The 20,891-nt window shown below is 41.9% G+C and overlaps 1 protein-coding gene across 2 annotated transcripts in view; it reads left to right on the top strand.

Moving 5' to 3' along the window:
• The window catches only part of Fgf9 (fibroblast growth factor 9), a 46,211-nt gene that overhangs the window by 4,593 nt on the left and 20,727 nt on the right, over positions 1–20,891 (top strand). For both annotated transcript variants that reach the window (XR_007210366.1, XM_048341652.1), the window contains exon 2: positions 9,397–9,500. Coding sequence is in view for 1 of the 2 variants with exons in the window: in XM_048341652.1 (XP_048197609.1) it covers positions 9,397–9,500 (104 nt within the window). In the remaining variant the exon portion in view is untranslated. The remainder of the gene's footprint in view (positions 1–9,396; positions 9,501–20,891) is intronic.

The following is a 20,891-nucleotide window of genomic DNA, read 5'->3' as shown; positions in this document are numbered from 1 at the left end:
GAACGGGCAGGGGGCCTCCTAGATGCAAGCTAACGGGTAGGCTTGGGAGTCGGCCTGGGGCTGCGGGGAGGAGGGAGGAAGGGCGCGCCCGGGCGCTCCGCGGAGCCACTCATCCGGGTTTGGAGCTGAGTGGGTGGCTGTGCGCAGTGGGGGTGGGGAAGGAGGGTGAGGCTGGAGGGTTATTTAAGTCTTTCATCCGGTTGCAGTGAGAAGCAGGCCCCCCGGGGGTGACAGCAGTGCCGCGGTCTCCCGCTGGTTGCTGCTGCTGCTGTTGCTGCGGCAGGTCCCAATATTAGCAACCTCTGCAGCGCGGGGCTCGTGCCTGGGAGCCTCCTCCTCCAGTCTTCCTGGCCCCGCCCAGAGAGTGGCTGGGTCGGTGCTAGGACCCAGCAGCACCAGCAGGGAGAGCGGTGGGAGCCGCCGGGCCCCGGGTGGGGGCGGAGGGGCTGCGGCAAGCCATCACACCTGGCGCTCCACACAGTTCGCAGCCGGGGCCTCACCTTCTGCCCTCCTCCTCCCCCGCCCCCCCCCCCCCCCCGCAGCGGCCGCCTGCTCCTCACTCTGGCTCCTGGGGGTGGGGTGGGGGCTGAGTCTGCATCCTCAGTTTCACTGTAGCTAGGGGTGGGGGATGGGGTGGGGTGGGTTTGCACCTTGTTTGACATAGAAGGTGTATTTTCTACCTGGCATGGAGAAATGATTTCTGCCGTTCCCTGCAACCCCACCCCACCCCACCCCATGCAGCTGCAAAGCCTGGTGGTGACACAGCAGTAGTAGTGCAGGGGACATGGGGGTGGGGTGGGGTGTCTTACTGTCATGCAGGCTAGAGCTGCAGTGGGGACAGCTTAGGAAGGGACTTTGAGGGAGTCCTTTGTCCCCTCCCTCCCTTGGGGTGGGGTTTGGTGTGGCCTTTGAGGTTGAAAAAAAAAAAAAAAGGGAAAAGGAACTAGGGATGGGTCCTGGCAATTGAGTTATCTCTTTTCATACATGTATTGTAAAGCACTCCAGACTTGCTAGATGGGGGAAAAAGTGAGCAGAATATTAACTAGGCCAATGGTGATGTAGAGTAGCAAAAAAGTGAATGCTGACCTGGTGCTGGCAACCTCTCCTGTAATCCTAGCTACTCAGGAGGCTGGTTCAGAGCCAGCTCAGGCCAGAAAGTCCAGGGGGACACTTATTTCCAATGAACTAGCAAAAAGGCTGGAAGTGGAGCTGTGGCTCAAGTGGTAGAGCATCAGCATTGAGACACAAGTCTAAGGGACCTTGCCTAGACCTTGACTCAGGAAACAACTGAAGGCAGGGCCTGTAAAAGCCTAAGCTGGCTCACCTCTTCAAGTGGGGGCCGGGGTAGCATTGCACTCCATCAGCACCCCAACTGGGGAGCAATTTTAAGGGAGTAGGGCCACTGAAAGGGAGTTGGGTGGCAAATGGAGGTTGCTTTAAAGTGGAGAAATATCATGGCATGATTAAAAAAATGAGTTGGCTAAAACAATTCTTACTTCCAGCTTTTGCACTTAAAAAATTCTGTCTTTTATGTCTGGCTTTTCAGTATCTCTCTAGAGGCAAAGACTGCCTGAATAAGGAGCTGTTTTGAAGCTTGAAAACTTGGTGGTCCTGGCTATTTCCTAAGTAAACTCAGGTTTGATCATCTTGTTATAGGTCAACTTTGCTGGATACACACTCTAATTATAATCTGGCCCCTGGCTGTGGTTGTAGTTGTGTGTTTATGTGTGTGTGTGTGTGTGTGTGTGTGTGCCATTCCTAGGACTTGAACTCAGGACCTGGCCGCTGTCCCTGAGCTGTTTTGCTCAAAGCTAGCACTCTACCACTTGAACCACAGCTCTGCTTCCAACTTTTTGGTGATTAATTGGAGATAAGAATCTTACTGACTTTCCTGCCCAGCCTGGGTGTGAACCACAATCTTCAAGTCTCAGCTTTCTGAGTAGCTAGCATTTAAAAGCACCAGCTCCCAGCTCCTGGAAGTGTTGGCTATTAACAGCCTCAAGTCATGCTATTCTTCACAGTTTGTATTTTTTTTTTAAACAGACAAGGTCACCTTGTTGCTCAGATTGGTTTGTAACTCAGCTTAAGCAATCTACCTGCTTCACCTCCTGCCCTTATGTCCAATGCCCTGCTGCATATCTTTTTGATGTCTTGTCTGAAAAGGGAAACTTTAATAAGTGCCCTGAAGGTTTAGATCTGAAGGTTGCTTGTGGCTAGGCTAGAGTGGAACTGCTCCTGTCTTGTCCTTTCTTTCCTTTGATGGAAGTGAGGCCTAATTCAGGTGGGCTCTAGGAGGGGCGTGCACCTTGGTGGTTAATGGTCTATTTGGACAGATCTAGGAAGGCTCTGGCCTCTAATAGCTGTGGAGAGACTGGGAGGAGGAAGAAGGAGGCCTGGGTGTGGTTATATTCTTGAGGTGTGCTCATGTGGACCAAGGCAATCCTTTGATTTTATCAGACCCCTTGAGGCCCCAGGAGTGGGTCTTCATTTGAAATTCTTGCTTACAGGGAAAGTGAATAGAGAAATGACTCTAGTCCTTGACTTTGTGTCCTTTCTGAGCTGAGCTTGTACCTGCTAGAGAGACGAGCCACCAGGGTACACACGCGAGGGCTATAATAAGTTGAATTTTGGCACATTTCTCTCCCTTTCTCTCTCCTTTTTTCCTCTCTTCCCTCTATCCCTTTCTTGCCCTTGATGGTGAAACATTCCCATGTCTGTGGAGAAGCCCTCTCCTGGCTGTCTCTCAGAGCACCTTCTTTGCCACAGGGTGTGCTTACTCATGCTTACATGCCTAAGCAGATGGCAAGGCAAGTGGCCTGTACGCAGTGGGGAGGAAGCAGTTGGAGAACTTGCCTGGTACCAGCTCTGGCCTATGAGGGGCTGAACTGACCGGGTTGAGGTGATAGAGTTCAGTGTGGACAAGATGGTACCGGGAATGATAAGGATTCCAGTCTGATTGGGGTGGGTCCTTTTACCAGGTTGCCAGGTCTTCCTGACCTCTGTGGGTGTGGGAGACGGGGTGTGACTCATCCATTGGGGGTGTTCTACCATCCTTGTGTTATGAAGGTGACCTCATAAAAATCTGGGCTGTTCTTTGAGGTTTCTGCTTTGTGTGTGTGTGTGTGTGTGTGTGTGTGTGTGTGTGTGTGTGTGTGTGTGCCAGTACTAGGGCTTGAACTCAGGGCCTGGTTGCTATCCCTTCACTTTTTCACTTAAGGCTAGTGGTCTTTCACTTGAGTCACACCCCACTTCCAACCTTTTAGGGTTTAATTGGAGATAAGAGTCTCACAGACTTTCCTGCATAGTCTGGCTTTGAACCATGATCCTCAGATGTAAAACTCCTGCATAGCTAAGATGACAGTTATGAGCCACTGGTGCTTGGTAAGATCCCTTAAGGAGCCACAGAAATATGGATGGTGATTTGAGGTGGTGAACCTTTTCCATCTGGGGCTCACTGAAAGTTTCTTCTCACTAGGAAAGCTCGTGAGATACTTAGCTCAGGTATGTTTTAGGAAGCAGCCTTCGATTTGCTTTCCCACAACGGAATGTACCACTATCTTTTTTTTTTTTTTAAATTTTTGAAGGGTTTGTTATTTTTTTTCTCTTTCTTGGTTGGAGACTGGAACTTGAATGCAATACCTGCATCTGATTTCACTCATTGGCTAGCATTCACTGGCTAATGCTCCACCTTACAGAGCGAGCCGTGCCTCCACCCCTAGAGCACTATCTGTTTGAATACTGCCCACATTTGCCAGGCCTGCTAGTCACTGCATACAAAATGGCCCTCTTCCCAGGACAAGTCCCTCTTTATGTATAGTATTACTTTCTGCAGTTTCAGTTACCCACGATCAACTATGGCCAGAGAATGTTAAATGGCAAATTTCAGAAACAAACAACTCCTAAGTTAGTAATACCTTTTATTACACTATACTTGTCCTATTTTATTAGTAGTTATTGTTAGCCTCTTAGTGTGCCTAACTTATAAGTTGAGCCTTATCATAGGTATGTATGTATGTAGAGTATATGTACTGTATATAGGCTTTGATATTCTGTATGGTTTCAGGCATCCCAGGAACGTATGCCCTACCAAGAAGGGGGATTTCTATAATCAGTGAAAAAATTCACTATAACTTACTTACCTATTTTTCACTTATTTTTTTTATTTTTATTTTTATTTTTTGGCCAGTCCTGGGGCTTGGACTCAGGGCCTGAGCACTGTCCCTGGCTTCTTCCCGCTCAAGGCTAGCACTCTGCCACTTGAGCCACAGCGCCGCTTCTGGCCGTTTTCTGTATATGTGGTGCTGGGGAATCGAACCTAGGGCCTCGTGTATCCGAGGCAGGCACTCTTGCCACTAGGCTATATCCCCAGCCCCGTATTTTTCACTTATTTTTATACTTCACTTTTGTTTTTCAATGATGAAGATCAAGGGCTGTGTGCATGCTACACAGGTGCTCTACCATTTGAGCGATGCCTCCAGTCCTTTATTTTTGTTTGTGTGCCGAGATTGAGGTTTGAACTCAGGGCCTTAGCTCTTGCTTGGCCTTTTTGCTCAAGGCTGAGTGCTCTAACACTTGAGCCACACTTCTACTCAGAGCCTTTTGTTTGTTAATTAGAGGTAAGAGTCTCAGGAACTTTACTGCCTGGGGCTGGCTTTGAACTGGAAGGCTTAGATCTCAGCCTTCAGAGTAACTAGGATTACAGGTGTGAGTCACTAGTTTATTGCTTTAATTTATTTTTGATATAGGATGTGGTTCCCTTGCCTAGGCTGACTCTTCTTCCTGTGTTTGCTTCCTAAGTAGCTGTTCATGACCATAGCCAGCTAATAATAGTTCGTTAACCAAATAAATTAGTGCATATGAATTTCAGTGATTTTTGTCAATAACAACAAAAAACAAGTATAATGCTTTTATTACCAATTTTATAATTAATAGTGATAATAATACAATACTTTTAGAACTTAACTATATGCAAATGGCACAGAAATCACTGAGTCATGGGAAAGAAGGTAAAATAAAATATGAGGTATATATAACTATCAGGAAAAAGCTGGAAAGTTCTGAGTAGTTGGGGCAAGTTATTTATCCGGAAATCTCAATTTCATACTGTAATGACTAGAACTGTCCTGAGGATTGAGAGCAGGTCTCTCATTGTGTTCTAGTTATAAGATGATCATTATTGTTGGTGTTATTGATATTCTTGCTATTCTCCAGACCAGCCAATCAGATAGTTTTTGTGAAATCATATTCTTTGGATTTGGTGAGGAATGTTGGATATGAGTTTCGGGGCTTCCTCTTGTTTCAGAAAAAGACAAAGATCATCAGATACCTTCTTTGAAGATGCAAATATCTTTTTGTTGTATGATTAAGCCTCTTCTCATTGGCCTAGTAAATTAAATGGTTCAGCTGTCCAATGGGGCAAAATACTTCCTGGATTAAAAAAAAAAATGAAAATTGGACATGAGGTAACACCTTAGGGTAATTGGAAGTTAAGTGTAACCTAGATTGTAGTCCACATTTAGGGAACTAGGAGAGATTGATGTGTGTGTGGTCCCAGGAGTAACAGAATTCCATCATTTTGATGACTTTGAATCCTAAGAGTTCTCTACTGAAATAAAATGATCATGTTACACAGAGGTGCAGCTCATGTGCAGTGGATCTCCAGAAAGTATTGCCTCATGTCTGTTCCCATTTGCTTTGTGAAGTAGGGAAAGCTGGTCACAAATGGACTTGATTTAGGTCTCCTCCTCCTCTTCCCCCCTCCTCCCCCTCCTCCCCCTCCTCCCCCTCCTCCCCCCTCCTCCTCCTTTCTCTTGCCAGTCCTGGGGCTGAACTACAGCCTGAGAACTGTCCCTGGCTTCTTCTTTCCCCCCTTTCCCTCCCCCCCCCCCCCCCACACACACACTTAAGGCTAGCACTCAGCCGCTTGAGCCACAGCGCCACTTCTGGCCATTTTCTATATATGTGGTGCTGAGGAATCAAGCCCAGGGCTTCATGTATAGGAGGCAAGCACTCTGGCCACTAGGCTGTATTCCTAGCCCCTTGATGTAGGTTTTCTTCCATGACACCACCACAGCTCACCAGCTTTGAACAGGAACCTATAAATTCTTTATTGTTTCCAAGTATGAGTTCACTTTTTTTTGGCCAATGCTGGGGCTTGAACTTAGGGTCTTGGTGCTGTCCTTAGCTTTTTCCTCTCAAGGCTGGTGCTCTAACACTTGAGTCATAGCTCTACTTCTGGCATTTGCTATTTAACTGGAGCTAAAACTCTCACAGACTATACTGCCCAGGCTGACCTTGAGTCTTTGAACCTTGAGTCTTACATCTCAGTCTCCTGAGTAGATAGGATTGCAGGTCTGCTTGACTGCAACTAGAGATGGTCTCATATTCTATTAAAATAAGTTTTGCACGTGCAGGTCACATTTTGTAAGCCATAATAAACTGGAGATAATTTGTAACTTTTTCTTTCTTTTTTCTTTTTTTATTTGTTTTATTTTTGTTGCTAGTCCTGGGGCGTGGACTCAGGGCCTGAGCACTGTCCCTGGCTTCTTTTTACTCAAGGCTAGTAGTACACTACCTCTTGAGCCACAACTCCACTTCTGGCTTTTTCTATATATGCGGTGCTGAGGAATCGAACCCAGGGCTTCATGTATACAAGGCGAGCACTTACCACTAGGCCATATTCTCAGCTCCATAACTTAAAAAAAAAAAAAAAGAAATAGCTATTTCTTTTGGGGTGGGGTATCACTGTGCAATAGTTTCTTCTGGTTTACTTACTTGCTTTATTAGATTTATGTAATTCAGATTGTCACTTGATTTCAGCCCAGTCTATTGTGGGAGAGTTACAAAATTAATTGTTAAAAACTCTATGTAAGTGCTTATTAGTCATACGAGACCAACTTATGGCACAGTGATACATACATACGTTATTTCTAAACTCTTAAACTCAAGTAGTTTTATCTATCTATCTATCCATCCATCTATTTTATTGTTGGTACTGAAGCTTGAATTTAAGGACTAGGCACTATCCCTTAGCCTTTTTCCTCAAGGCTGACACTCTACCACTTGAGCCACACTTCCAGTGCCAGCTTTATGCTGGTTAATTGCAGATACGAGTCTCTGGACATTTTTGCTTGGGCTGGTTTTGAATCTTGAACCTCAGATCTCACTGGTGGGGACCACCAGTGTTTGCTTTTGAAGGTATTTTTGAAACCAGATCTCAGTGTTTCCTGTGAGTTCACAAAACGACTAAACAAAATGGAGTACTTTGTAACAAATATGTGAAAATGTCTGAGTACAAGGGATCTATTGTGGGAAAATTATCTTTAAATGACAATATGTTTAGAAGACTCTAAGTTGCTGTGGTATGGTCACAAAATTTTGGATTTATGCCCAGTTTAGGTATTGCTATTTGTGAGATAAGCAAGGCAAATTAAGGAAATAAAATAAGATCATGCCTGGGTACCAGTGATTCTCACTACTCAGGAGGCTGAAATCTGAGAATCGAGTTTTGAAACAAGCCTAGGCAGGAAAGTTTGTGGGATTCATATCTCCTGTTAATCACCAAAAAGCTGGAAGTGGAACTATGGCTTAAGTAGTAGAGCGCTAGCTTGGAGTGAAAAAGCTGAAGGGCAGTGCCCAGATTGTAAATCCAAGCTTTAGTATCAGCACCAAAGGAAAATTAAAAAAAAATAATGATGTTGATTTGATTTGAGAGTATGGTATTATTCCATGCTCAATAAAGCAAGAGCATTTCCCCCTGTAGTATGTTATGTTATCTTAATTACTTTGACTATCTGAAGTTTAGATAAGCACCCAGAAAAAGATCAATACCTTATCAATACCTTATTTAAGCAGATGTATTTAGGTGGTGAGCATGTTGGGGCTGCTGAATTACTTTTAAAGGTGGAGCTTCAACAAAGTTATGCAATGAAGGGCTGGAAAATATTTTGTAGTTATACTTTATGCTTTTATTTTGAGAGCCACAAAATTATTCTCTAGATAGGTTTAAAATTTTAATTATGCACAAAAACTACTTTTGTTATTTAAATATGAGCTGTTGATCATGCACCACTGGTTCACACCTGTAATCCTAACTACTCAGGAGGCTGAGGTCTGAGGATTGTGGTTCACCGCCAGTACAGGTAGCAAAGTTTGTGAGACTTTAGTCACCAAAAAGCTGGAAGGGGAGATGTGCCTCAAGTGGTTGAGTGCCAGCCCAGAGGGAAACAAAATTAGGAAAAGCACCCAGACTATGAGTTCAGGCCTTAGTACCAACACAGATAAATCAATCAATCAAACAAACAAAAAGATGTTTATTTCTTACAGTTCTAGAGGCGGGGAAGCTCAATAGCAAGGTATCTATATACGAATATTTAATTTCACATGTGTAAAGGAGAAGTAAAATTTTTCTCCAATGTATTCTCAGTTTTATTTGAATATGTACATTCATTTGTCCTATGGCTTCTAAGAATGTCTATGTAAATACTAGCTTTTTGTGGGGGGACTAGTATAGATGTTTTGAACTCAAAGTTTTGTGTTTATATGACTTGCTTGCTCAGTTGGCACTCTACTCCTTAAGCCAAGTCCCTAGCCCAGATTTTGGTTGATTGTCTAGCTTTTGGTTGGTAATTTTTGGAGATGGAGTTTTGAAATTTTTTTTATGTCCTTGGCTGGCTTAGCACCACAGTCCTCTGGATCAGTTTTCTGCATAGCTAGGATTTTAAGCATGAGCTACCAGTGCCCAGGTAGATACTAGGGGCTTAAAAAAACTCTTTTAAATAAATAGAAATGTTTTAGTTATTTATATAATCCATGTTGGTAAGTGGTTTTGCTTGGTTGGGTTTCTTTGAGATAAGATTTTACTTTGTTACCCAGGCTGGGATCTTCTTGCTTAGCCTCCAGAATAGTCAAGACTAAAGGTGTATACAATCTAGCTGGCTCATTAATATGATAAGAAATAAGTTAGGTGGGAATTCAGTTGTTTATTTGATTTTTTGTGTCAGTCCCAGGGCTTGAACTCTGAGCTTTTGTGCTCAAGGCTAGTGCCCTACCACTTGAGCCACAGCTCCACTTCTGGCTATGTTTGCAATTTATTGGAGGCTGATGGACTTTCTTGCCTTGGCGGGCTTTGGGTTGAGATCCTTAGATCTCAGCTTCCTGAGTAGCTAGGATTATAGACATGAGCCACTCAGCCTCACTAAGCAATAGTTTTTTTTGTTTGTTTGTTTTTTTTGTTTTTTTTTAACATAGCAAGTGCTTCTTCCACTGGTGTGAAGTGCGAGTTGAGAGCTGGGTTCAGCTTCCTCTTCAAAAGTCCCCAGGGATGCTGAGCCTCTGACCCTCTGACATACAATCTGTGACTAACCTGTTTTCTGCCTTCTGCTGTTCATTTTGCAGGCATTCTGGAGTTTATCAGCATAGCAGTGGGCCTGGTCAGCATTCGAGGCGTGGACAGTGGACTCTACCTCGGGATGAATGAGAAGGGGGAGCTATATGGATCAGTAAGTACCAGAACAATTTCCATGTTTCATGTGTGATTTGAGCTGCAATCCTCTCTTCTCTTCTCTTCTCTTCTCTTCTCTTCTCTTCTCTTCTCTTCTCTTCTCTTCTCTTCTCTTCTCTTCTCTTCTCTTCTCTTCTCTTCTCTTCTCCTCTCCTCTCCTCTCCTCTCCTCTCCTCTCCTCTCCTCTCCTCTCCTCTCCTCTCCTCTCCTCTCCTCTCCCCTGCTCTCCCTTCCTCTTTCTTCTCCTCTCCTCTTTCTCTGTTTCTTTCCTTCCTTCCTTCCCTCCCTCCCTCCTTCTTGCCCTCCTCCTCCTTGTCCTCCTCTTCTTCCTTCTCTTCCTCTTCCTTTTCTTCCTCTTCCTCCTCTTCCCACATCCTCTTCTTTCTTATTTTTTGTGCCAGTACTGAGGCTTGAAGTTAGGCCCCATGCTTTTGCTTGGCTTTTTTTGCTCAAGGCTGATGGCTTTAACCCTTGAGCCACAGCTCTACTTCTGGCTTGGTTAATTGGAGATAAATTTCTCATACACTTTCCTGCCTGGGCTGGCTTCGAAGTGGGTCCCTAGGTCTCAGCTCTCTGAATAGCTAGGATTACAGGCATGAGCCATTTAGAGCATTTAGAGCTGGCAATGAAACCAAGTCAGTCTGGAAAGATAAATGTTAAGTTTTTACTTTTCGAGGCAAGCAAGCTATTTCATTTTTATTAATAGAACCTCAGCTCTGCATTTTCACTAGACCAAAGTTGTTAAGAAAATGGTTTATTTATATGCCAAGCCATCTTCATTATCAAGTAAATAAAAAAATTCACCACTGTGAAAAAAAATTTCCATCTTCTTGTATTGAATGGGAGTTATTTTTGAAATGAATCAAAATGATCTCCTAAGCTTTGCCAAGCATTGTAATTAAAACTAGAAATAGACCATGCAGCAAGTCTAAACCCTTTTTCTAAATGACACAAGATTTTTTATTATGCAGGGAGAGAAGGGAGATGGAAATTATTGTCAGATATTCTTGTATGTGAATAAGAATATAACACCATTGTAATTATTTGCTAGCATGCTGAATTTCTTTTTTCCTTCTATCTAATGTCCCATCCCCACTAAGTTGGGGAGTCTTGGGTAAAGCAATGACAGAGCATTTATCCTTCCTTGCCAGGTTTCAGGATTGGTGGTAGGTGCTATAATGTATCTGTAAGTGAGATCAAGTCTTTATTCTTGTTCTCCAGGAAAGTGAGGGGTTTATACTGTCATCTGTCTTTGCTCCTAGAAGCACAGTATTCAAATCACAGTGCATGAAACACAGTAAAGATAGACTCAATGCTTGCTAAATTATTAGGCACATGGTTAGAATACAGGGTGGACTCTTTGTATGCAGAAGTAAATGGCTCTCAGCAGGCAGCCATTGTAGATAAACTGCACATTCTCAGGATGCATGGCATTCAGAGCTGTGGATGTACCATTGAGCTCTGATTGATTGATTGCTGGTCCTGGGCATTGTCCCTGAGCTTTTTACTCAAGGCTAGCAGTCTACCTCTTGAGACACAGCTCTGCTTCTGGCTTTTTGTTAATTTTGTTAATTTTTGTTAATTGCAGATAAGAGTCTCATGGACTTTCCTACTCTGGCTGGCTTCAGACTGTGATCCTCAGGTCTCAGCCTCCTGAGCCACCAGCACCCAACATGCTTTATTTTTCTTATGACATCACCCAATCCCTGCTAAAGACATACTGATTCAAACAGATCTCAGTTTTCCTCTCAATCCCTTAACGTAAGCACAATAACTTTCACCTTGTTTTGGGGGTACCATTTGTTTTTTGGGAGACACATTTTCCCCTCAAATTTAAGAAATACTCAGCAGGCCATGCAACTCAACAGTTGACAAGTGTGGGGACTAACAGCTTTTTCCACATCTACTGTACTGTGTATTGTGTGTGCAGAAATTAAAATATTTCCTTTAAAAAATTTCTAATGGTTCTAAAGTATTTATTATTAATTTCTTTATTATTATTAATTATTCATATTTATTATAATATGATTATATATAATATTATTATTCATATGTGGAGGTGAGATCTAAAATAGACACATATGAAAACATATACAAGGCCATAGTCAAACTGAGGATGGTAGATGAAGGAGTAGATTCCCATGGTATAACTCCTTTGAATAATTAACAGACATTTTAACAAAATGAATACAGGAAGTTGAAACATGCCTTGTCTGAGGGGATGGGGGGATATATATGGGGGGATATATATGATTATATATTATATTATATATATTATTATTCATATTTATTATAATAATTTATTATTAATTTCTTTTTCTTTTTTTATGGTACTTGAAATAAGCCTGTGAATAAGGCAAGCTTATTGTGTGAATATGGTCAAATATTAGAATATGTAATGAATTAACCTTCAGATTTTTATTATCATTATTGGCAGTCAAGTGAGAATTGAATCCATGTTATCTACAAAATGAGAACTTTGATTTGAGGCTGCAGATGCTCAGGCTGGGCAAAGTTCTGGAGTTTTCAGTTGATAGATATAAAAGGCAAAATGTTTTCTAGCTGTTCTCCTTTCTTATCCATATAGTAGTGTTTTTTTTTTTTTAATAGAAAAATACACACATGAGCCCAGTGCCCGTGGGTCACGCCTGCAATTCTAGCTACTTAGGAAGTTTGAGATCTGAGGATTGGGGTTCAAAGCCATATGGAGCAGAAAAGTCCCTATGAGACTTTTATCTTGGATAAACTACTAAAAAAACCCAACACACCACAAGGGGCACTGTGGCTCATGAAGGAGAGTGCTAGCCTTGAGCACAAAGAGGCTCAAGGCCGGTGCCCAGGCCCTGAGTTCAAGCCCCAGGGCTGGAAAAATACGCGCGCGCGCACGCGCACACACACACATAGTACAGTTGTACTCAAATATTTCAAGTGATAAGAAAAAGATAGCTTCTTTAATCTGAATATAAAATACAACAGGGGTGGGCACAGGTGATTCATACCTGTAAGTCTAGCTTTTTAGGAGGACTGTGGTTTGAAGTCAGTACCAGCAAAAAGACTGTGAGACTCCATCTCCAAAATAACCAGCCAGAAACAGAGCTGGAGGTGTGGGTCAAATGGTAGAGTGCCAATGGTGAGTATGAAAACAGAGCTCCTAGAGTTCTAGCATCAGTACCAATGAACGAGTAAAAACAAAAAGACTGCTGTGTTTCTCCCCCTAGGCTAGGGTTTGAATTTGACCTGGACTTACTCAGCGTGCTCGCTCATGGCTGATGCACTACTACTTAACCATACTTCCAGCCTTGATACTTTTTGTAGGGTATTCTGGAAATGGTGTGTCATGAACTTTTCTGTCCCGGCTGGCTTCAATCCAGGGCAGATCTTCAGGATCTCAGCCTAGGATTACAGAGTTGAGCCAATGGCCCCGGGCTAAGACATAGCATTGTTTCCTCCCTAATTCAACATGTTCATGGATGTGTACCATGTTTCTTTATCACTGTCACCACTTCTGTCATTCATTTCATCTATCCCAGCCCCACCCATCCCTTGAAGTTTCCTAGTTCCATTTTTGCATAGGTACATTGAATGTTAGGAGCATATTCACCCATTGTTCCTCTCTCTATCATCTACCCAACTCCCTTTCTTACCCTCCCCCATCCCCTCAGACAAGGCATGTTTCAACTTCCTGTATTCATTTTGTTAAAATGTCTGTTAATTATTCAAAGGAGTTATACCATGGAAATCTACTCCTTCATCTACCATCCTCAGTTTGACTATGGCCTTGTATATGTTTTCATATGTGTCTATTTTAGATCTCACCTCCACATATGAAGGTGGACGTTATGCCTAACTTATTTCACTCAACATACTTTTTTGCAATCTTTCCATTTCTATGCAAATAACATATTATTCTTCCTAATGGATGAGTAAGATTCCATTATGTGTGTATGCATATTATGCATATACATACCATATTTACCTATTACATACACTATGTATGTCTATATGTCTGTATGTAATATCTAGTGTAACATATGTATATAGACAATAGCACTTTTTTCTTGATCCATTGTCTATTGTGGGGCATCTGGGCTGTTTCCATAACTTGGTTATGGTAAATAGTTTATCAGTGAACATGAATATCTTTATTGTATCCTAACTTGCAATCTTTTAAATAATTACCTAGGTGGTCACTGGATCCAAGGGCCATTCTATGTTTAGACTTTTTGAGGAATCTCTGTACTACTGCCTTCCACACTGGTATCATTAATTTATATTACTATGAACAGAGGAATAGATTTCCCCTACCTCCCATCCTTGCCAGCATTTGTTATTGTTTATATTCTTGTTTTGTTTTTTGCCAGTCCTGGGGCTTGAACTCAGGGCCTGAGCACAGTCCATGGCTTCTTTTTGCTCAAGGCTAGCTCTCTACCACTTGAGCCACAGTACCACTTCTGGCTTTTTCTGTATATGTGGTGCTGAGGAATCGAACCCAGGGTTTCATGTATACGAGGCAAGCACTCTACCACTAGGCCACATTCTCAGCCCATTTCTCTTCTTGATGATGGTCATTCTGACTGGAATGAGATGAGATCTCTAAGCTGTTTTGATTCCTTTATGTCTAAGGATGTAAAACACAGATTTTTCTTTTTTGGTTGTAGGCTTGAGCTCTGGGTCTGGATGCTGTCCCTGAGCTTTTTTTGCTCAAGACTAGTGCTCTACCAGTTTGAACCACAGCCCCACTTCTGGTTTTCTGGTGGTGAATTGGAGATAAGAGTCTCACAGACTTTCCTGCCCTGACTGGCTTTGAACCTCGATCCTCAGATCTCAGTCTCCTGAGTAGCTAGGATTATAGGCCTGAGCCACCAGTGCCCAGCAGAAATTTTTCTTTTTTGTCTTTTCTTTTTTTGGTACTGGGGATTGGACCCAGGATGTTGCCCTTGCTAGGCAAGCTCTTTGCCACTGAGCTATATCTCAGCCTAGAATTTTTTTTTTAAGTGGAAGGATGGACTTTATTTATTTTTTTAAAAGTCTTTTGAGGACTACAAATTACAAAGTAAAAGCAGATCACTACATCAAAATCTAATAAACACATTTCACTTGTGCTTGAAAACTTTATCAGTTATTCACTTAAATTCACCTGTCACAATGTTATTAGTTATAATGCTCTTAAGATGACCATGTCTTTATTCAAATTATATTACACCTTATTCTCTCAAGATCAACTAACACATAGAATTTTTAATGATGTAGGATATGATGTGATTTTTCTGCCTTGGTTACATTTTAAGCCACAGATTGATTGGCTTAGATATTTTTTTCCAAAATCATCGTATTGAAGCAATAAATTATTTTGACATACATTTGTAAGGTATAGAATTGAATTTGGTATTTTAAAATTAAAAATTTAAATACAATTTTCTGGTTTGTTTCCTAAATGGCTTTTGTTAATATAATTAATTATTTGTTTAGTTTGGAGCCAGTGTTCTATTATATAGTCTTCTCTATCCTGGAGCTTGCTATACAGCTCAGGATGGCCTCATAATTGAGATATTCCTGCCTTAGCCTCATAAGTGTTGAGATTATAAGTGTGCACTGCAATGCCCTTGCTAATTTCTCTCTCTCTCTCTCTCTTTCCAGTCGTAGGGCTTGAACTCAGGGCCTGGGCACTGTTCCTGAATTTCTTTTATTCAAAGCTAGCACTATAGCACTTGAGCCACAGAACTACTTCCCAGCATTTTTCTGTTTGTGTGGAATTGAACCCAGGGCTTCATGCATGCTAGGGAAGCACTCTACTACTAAGCCACATTCCCAGACCTAATTTTTTTTTTTTTGGGTGCCAGTCTTGGGGCTTGAACTATGGGCACTGTCCCTGTGCTCTACCACTTGAGCCACAGCTCCACTTCCAGTTTTTTAGTGGTTGATTGGAAATAAGAGTATCACAGACTTTCCTACCTGGGCTGGCTTTGAACCATGGTCCTCAAATCTCACCCTTCTGAGTAGCTAGGCTTACAGTTGTAAGCCTTTGGGTCCTCACCCTAGCCTTCAATTAAAAAAATATAATTTTATTGTTATTATTAAGATGTTGTACAGAGGGATTACCATTTAATAAGTCAAGTAATGAGTACATCTTTTTTTGGACAATGTCACCCCTTCCTTCACTTTTTCCCAGTTTCCCCTTCCATCCCTGCCCACAAGTTACATAGTTCATTTTCCACATAGCCTAGCTTTCAATTTTTAAATGTGAAGAAATATAGTATTTAAGATAAATACCACTTAAGATCAATACTATTTCAGGTACATTTAAACTTAAGGAAAATATAGAATGATGTTCTTTTGACATGACCTCAATTTTTTCTTAACTTTGAGATATATAAAGTGAATTGAAGTTGTTCCCAGTTGAACTCAATAAAATACTTTTTGGGTAGCACAGTATTCTGTCTTTAAATGGATGGGACTGTAGGTTTATCATATGGTCTTCAAATTTTTGTAATCTTATATCCACACCCCAAAATGCCAGTTAAAATATTTTAAATCATACTTATAAAAATAGAATGCACATGTGGTATATTATTTTATAAAATGTAAATCACAGTAAACATTTCTTTTTGTGCCATTTCTGGGGCTTGAACTCAGGGCCTGGGTGCTGTCCCTTAGCTTTTTCACTTAGGCTCTATGTTCGGATTTTTGGTGGTTAATTGGAGATAAGAGTCTCACAGACTTTTTCTACCCAGCTTGGCTTTGAATGTTGATCTTCAGATCTTAGCCTCCTGAGTAGCTAGGATTAGAAGCTTGATCCACTGGTGGCCTGGCTACAATAAACATTTTTAAAAGATATGATGAACAAGTAGGCCAAGGTGAGGACATAATTGTTTGTGTTTTGCTCCCAAGGTTGCCTTGCATAGAGCTCATATGTTGGTCATATACTTCAGCCAGAGGGTAGGGTATTCTACCCACTTAAGTAACTACCAGATTGCTACATGAATCCACTCGCATGACATAGATACCTGCAGTTTATCAGTGGACAGAGAAAACACCTATTTTTTATGTTCAATAAAGTGTCTTGTGAAGTTTTGGGCTAGGCTGAGCCTCACTTCCCTGCATAGATTATTTTAGTGACTTCCTGAGTGTGTGTCCTCCCCTGAGGCTTCCCTCTTGTCTGGTGATCTCCCACTTTCTGGAACATACAAGCTGACCCAATAAATACTAGGGATTGCTCTGGCAGAGAGAGGGCAGAAAGAAAAATAAACTCTCCCTCCCTCCCTCCCTCCCTCCCTCCCTCCCTCCCTCCCTCCCTCCCTCCCTCCCCTCCCTTCCTTCCTTCCTTCCTTCCTTCCTTCCTTCCTTCCTTCCTTCCTTCCTTCCTTCCTTCTTCCCTCCCTCCCCCCTCTCTCCCCCTCCTCCCTCTCCCCTCCTTCCTTTCATTCATTCATTCTTTTTTTTCCTTCCTTGTGTGTGTATGTACTAGTACTGGGGCTTGAACTCAGGGCTAGGGTGCTACCCCTTAATTCTTTCATTCAAGGTTAGCATTCTACTAGCTGCTCTTCCAGCTTCTAGCTGGAAGGTTAATTGGAGATAAGGGTCTCAGGAATTTTCCTGCCTGGGCAGGCTTCAAACCATGATCCTCAGCTCACAGCCTCCTGAGTAGTTAGGATTTCAGATATGAACCATCAGCACACAGCTTGTCATCATTCTAGTGGGGATGTTTTGTGTTTTCCTCTAGGTCATAACAAAACCTTGTTTTACCTTTCTACGTTGTAACATAGGCAACAGTATAATTTATATTATGGTTAAATTTATTTTTGCATCCTCTAAGCATCATGCTGGGGCTTGAAATCAGAGCCTGAACACTTAGCTTTCTTTGGGTAAGACTACCACTCTACTTGAGCCACAGCTCCACTTGCCTTTATTTATTTATTTTTTTGGTGGTTACTTGGAGGTAAGAATCTCACAGTCTTTCCTGCCCAGGTTGGCTTCAAACTGAGATCCTTAGATCTCAGCTTCCTGAGTAGCTAGGGTTACAGGTGTGAGCCACTGGTGTTCTACAGTGTTTTGATGTTACTCAATGCCTATCTGTGGCCCTTGTCCTTGAACACAGGTGCTAGGCAAACACCCTTTGAAGAAAAATGAATGGATAGTTCTGATTAATTCTTCTCTCTTTGATCATATATATAGAAGAGGACTTTGAGGTATCTTTACTCATGGGATCAGCATATATACGGGGAGTTTAGTTGAAGGAAGAATTGCTTTCTTTCATTCCCAGGCTTAAATGGACTGCATCTGTGCTGTCCTTGGTGTTCCCAGCCTAGGAGAATATGGCTGAGGTTGGAGAAAAGATGACATAGCACCACAGGCATGGGGGAGCCCTCATTCTGGCCAAGCAGACAGCAGGCTGTTGTTTTCTTCCTCTCTGAGATGCAGAGCTTGAGCTGGGACCTCCATTCTGGATGGACCGCTTGAAGTCTGCTAGCTTTGCTCTCTTAAGCATCCTCTGTTCTGTGTGTACAAGATGTTTGTTAAATGAAATCTTCTGCCTGAGCTCCCTGAGCAGCAGGCTGTTTCCCTTTGCTCTTATTCCTTGTGCCGACAAAGTGGGGAGTGAGGTGGAGAGGAGTCTGAATCCCATCTTTTTCCATAGACTTTAGGCTTATTCTTCCTATAGAATGAGCAAAATGTCTAATTTTTCATTGTGAGGAGACTGACAGAGGGAAAAACAAATAGACGAAGAATCTATTTCTAAAGGCATTAATGTTGGAGCTCAAGGAACCCTGGACTGTGTGAAGTTGCATAAGGTCTACGGACTAAAGTGGGGAACATTTTAAGGCAAATCTTGAACATGCTGATCTCATTGTAAAGAAAAGAAAATAGCAGATTTAGTGAGACCCAAGCCACTCTAATAAGGCAAGTTAATGTGTGCATGTAGCAGAAATTCCCTTGTCTATATTTTCATGTTGGGAGGATTAATTTTCTCTTTTCACCATTATGTTCTTTGCCTTCCAATTCAACCTGGATGGGAGGGGACAGAAACAAATGGATAATGCTTCTGAGGAATATAGAAGACATTGATCTCAGAATGTGGAAATAGGGAAAAATCTATATTGCTAAAATGTATTGCAATTTGATTAGAAGGAGAACCTAAATCATTCTTACTCTGGATTGGAGTTTGACTATTGTGTTCACGTGTCAATTTGTCCATGGCGTTTTCATTCATTTGCTCATTCATGTATTTCACAGATGATCATATCTGCTGTGTGTCTAGCACTGTAATAAGTTCATAACCAAGAAACAGCTAACTCAAAATCTGGCGGGAGAAACATACTTATAAATAATTCAGTGCAATGTGAAATTGGCTATAATTGAGACGTGCCCAAATGTCTTTGAAGCTCAGAGGAATGTTGAAAAAATGGTTCGAGAAACACAGTATCCTTCCTGGTTGAAACTTAGAGTACACATTAACTTGCATGGACACACACACACACACATTTATGAACACACACAAATGGACACAAACTCTCACACACAGAACACCCCACATGTGACAAGAGTATTAGTTTTCCTTGATTACTTTTGTTCTTATCAAAGAGTCTGAAGATAAGACTCAGATAATGACTTTTAGGGGCTTAATCTAAATTGTCTACATATTATCAAGATGTGTAAACATTCTTTAAAACATCAAGAATAATGGTCTGTAATAAATGCCTATTTAAAATGATTGCTGTGAGTCGGGCACTGGGAAAGACAAGGGGCAAAAAAATCCTTTTCCTTCAAGAAACTTTTATGTAATGCAAAGCATTGAATCTTTTATTCAATTACTTGCTTTTTTTTTTTTAAAGGTAGCTCTGTTAGAAATTGTAAGGACTTAGAAGAACATAAAGTTGGAGTGTGTAAGAATGTCAGAGATCAGGAGAGTGGGGAAGTGCTGGCAATTCTGGTACGTGTCTCTTTTTGGAACTTACTTTATTCTGCCCAGAGTTTTAATTCTTATTGGTGTTCTCGCAATAGGTGAGGATTTAAGAGGCAGAAGCTCCATCTTTATCATCTTTCTGTTTTCCCAGAGGCTCAGCCAGGCACTTTATGTGCAGTTGGCATGTGAAAAATGTTCATTGACCCAGTTATTCAGCTCATCCTGAGCCACGTACACAGGGGCTGCTGTGTTTGAGCATCATGCGGTAACAGCCCTCACCACGAGCTATGGACTCGTCCACTTAGACAGTGTAGTTACTTCCACAAGAGCTAGTGCATTCAAGGGCCACAAAGAAAACAAGAGAGAGGCATGGTGACTTGTTCCAAGGCCTACAACTTATTATAGACTGAGGACTAAGGCTTGGTTCTTGCAACACCTTAAACCATTGGTGCCTTGGAGCTTGTTCCAACCATTGTCCTGACACAGGTGCTTGCAAAAAACAAGTGTCTTCTAATTCTGTTCCCAGGGACACCACTAGAGTCTGGTTTAGATGAATCAGTGTGGGGCTGGGAACGTGGCTTAGCGGTAGAGTGCTTGCTAGCATGCCTGAAGCCCTCGGTTCAATTCCTCAGCAGCACAAAATAGAAAAAGCTGCAAGTGGTGCTGTGGCTCAAGTGGTAGAGTGTTAGCCTTGAGCAAAAAGAAGCCAGGGACAGTGCTCAGACCCTGAGTTCGAGCCCCAGGACTGGCAAAAAAAAAGATAGATGAATCAGTGTAATTAATAACCAAGGTGTGATGGATTTTGACTGTGTTTCTAAAGCACAGAAATGTGCATTAGAATTTGAATATACATTAGTGGTGGGAAGTTGTCTTTAGTAGAGATATATGAACTAAATAAGCTCCTTGTATGGCATTTCCATATTGTGGGGGTAGGTGGTCCTCCCACCTACTTCTATGAATTCATCAGCCTCAGAATTGAGGAATAGATCAACCTCTATAAAAGGAAAAAAGAAAAAATGAGCTGAGTGCTGGTGGCTCATGACTGTAACCCTAGCTACTTAGGAGGTTGAGATAGGAAGATTGTGGTTTAAAGCCAGTCCAGGCAGAAAAGACCATCAGACTATCATCTCTAATTAACCAGAAAAAAGCAGGAAGTGGAGCTGTGGCTCAGGTGGTAGAGCACCAGCCTTGAGTGAAAAAGTTAAAGGACAGTGCCCCAGATCCTGAGTTCAAGCCCCAATACACACACACACACACACACACACACACACACACACACACATACACACACACGTTCTTCCTTGCTATCTGTGGGAGATTTGGCTCCCAGTACCCTATATCTATGGATGTTTTGGTCCATTTATATAAAATTACATAGTATTTTCAGACTTTATAAACATCCACTCATATGACCTTAATTCATCTCCAGATGACTTACAATACCTAATACAATGTAAATGCTATTCAAATAGATGTTGTGAGTTTAGT

This window comes from Perognathus longimembris, chromosome 3 (assembly GCF_023159225.1).
Source record: "Perognathus longimembris pacificus isolate PPM17 chromosome 3, ASM2315922v1, whole genome shotgun sequence".
Classification (NCBI taxonomy): Eukaryota; Metazoa; Chordata; class Mammalia; order Rodentia; family Heteromyidae; genus Perognathus; species Perognathus longimembris.
Note: the sequence above shows the minus strand (reverse complement) of the source record. Positions and strands in the feature narration are given on the sequence as shown.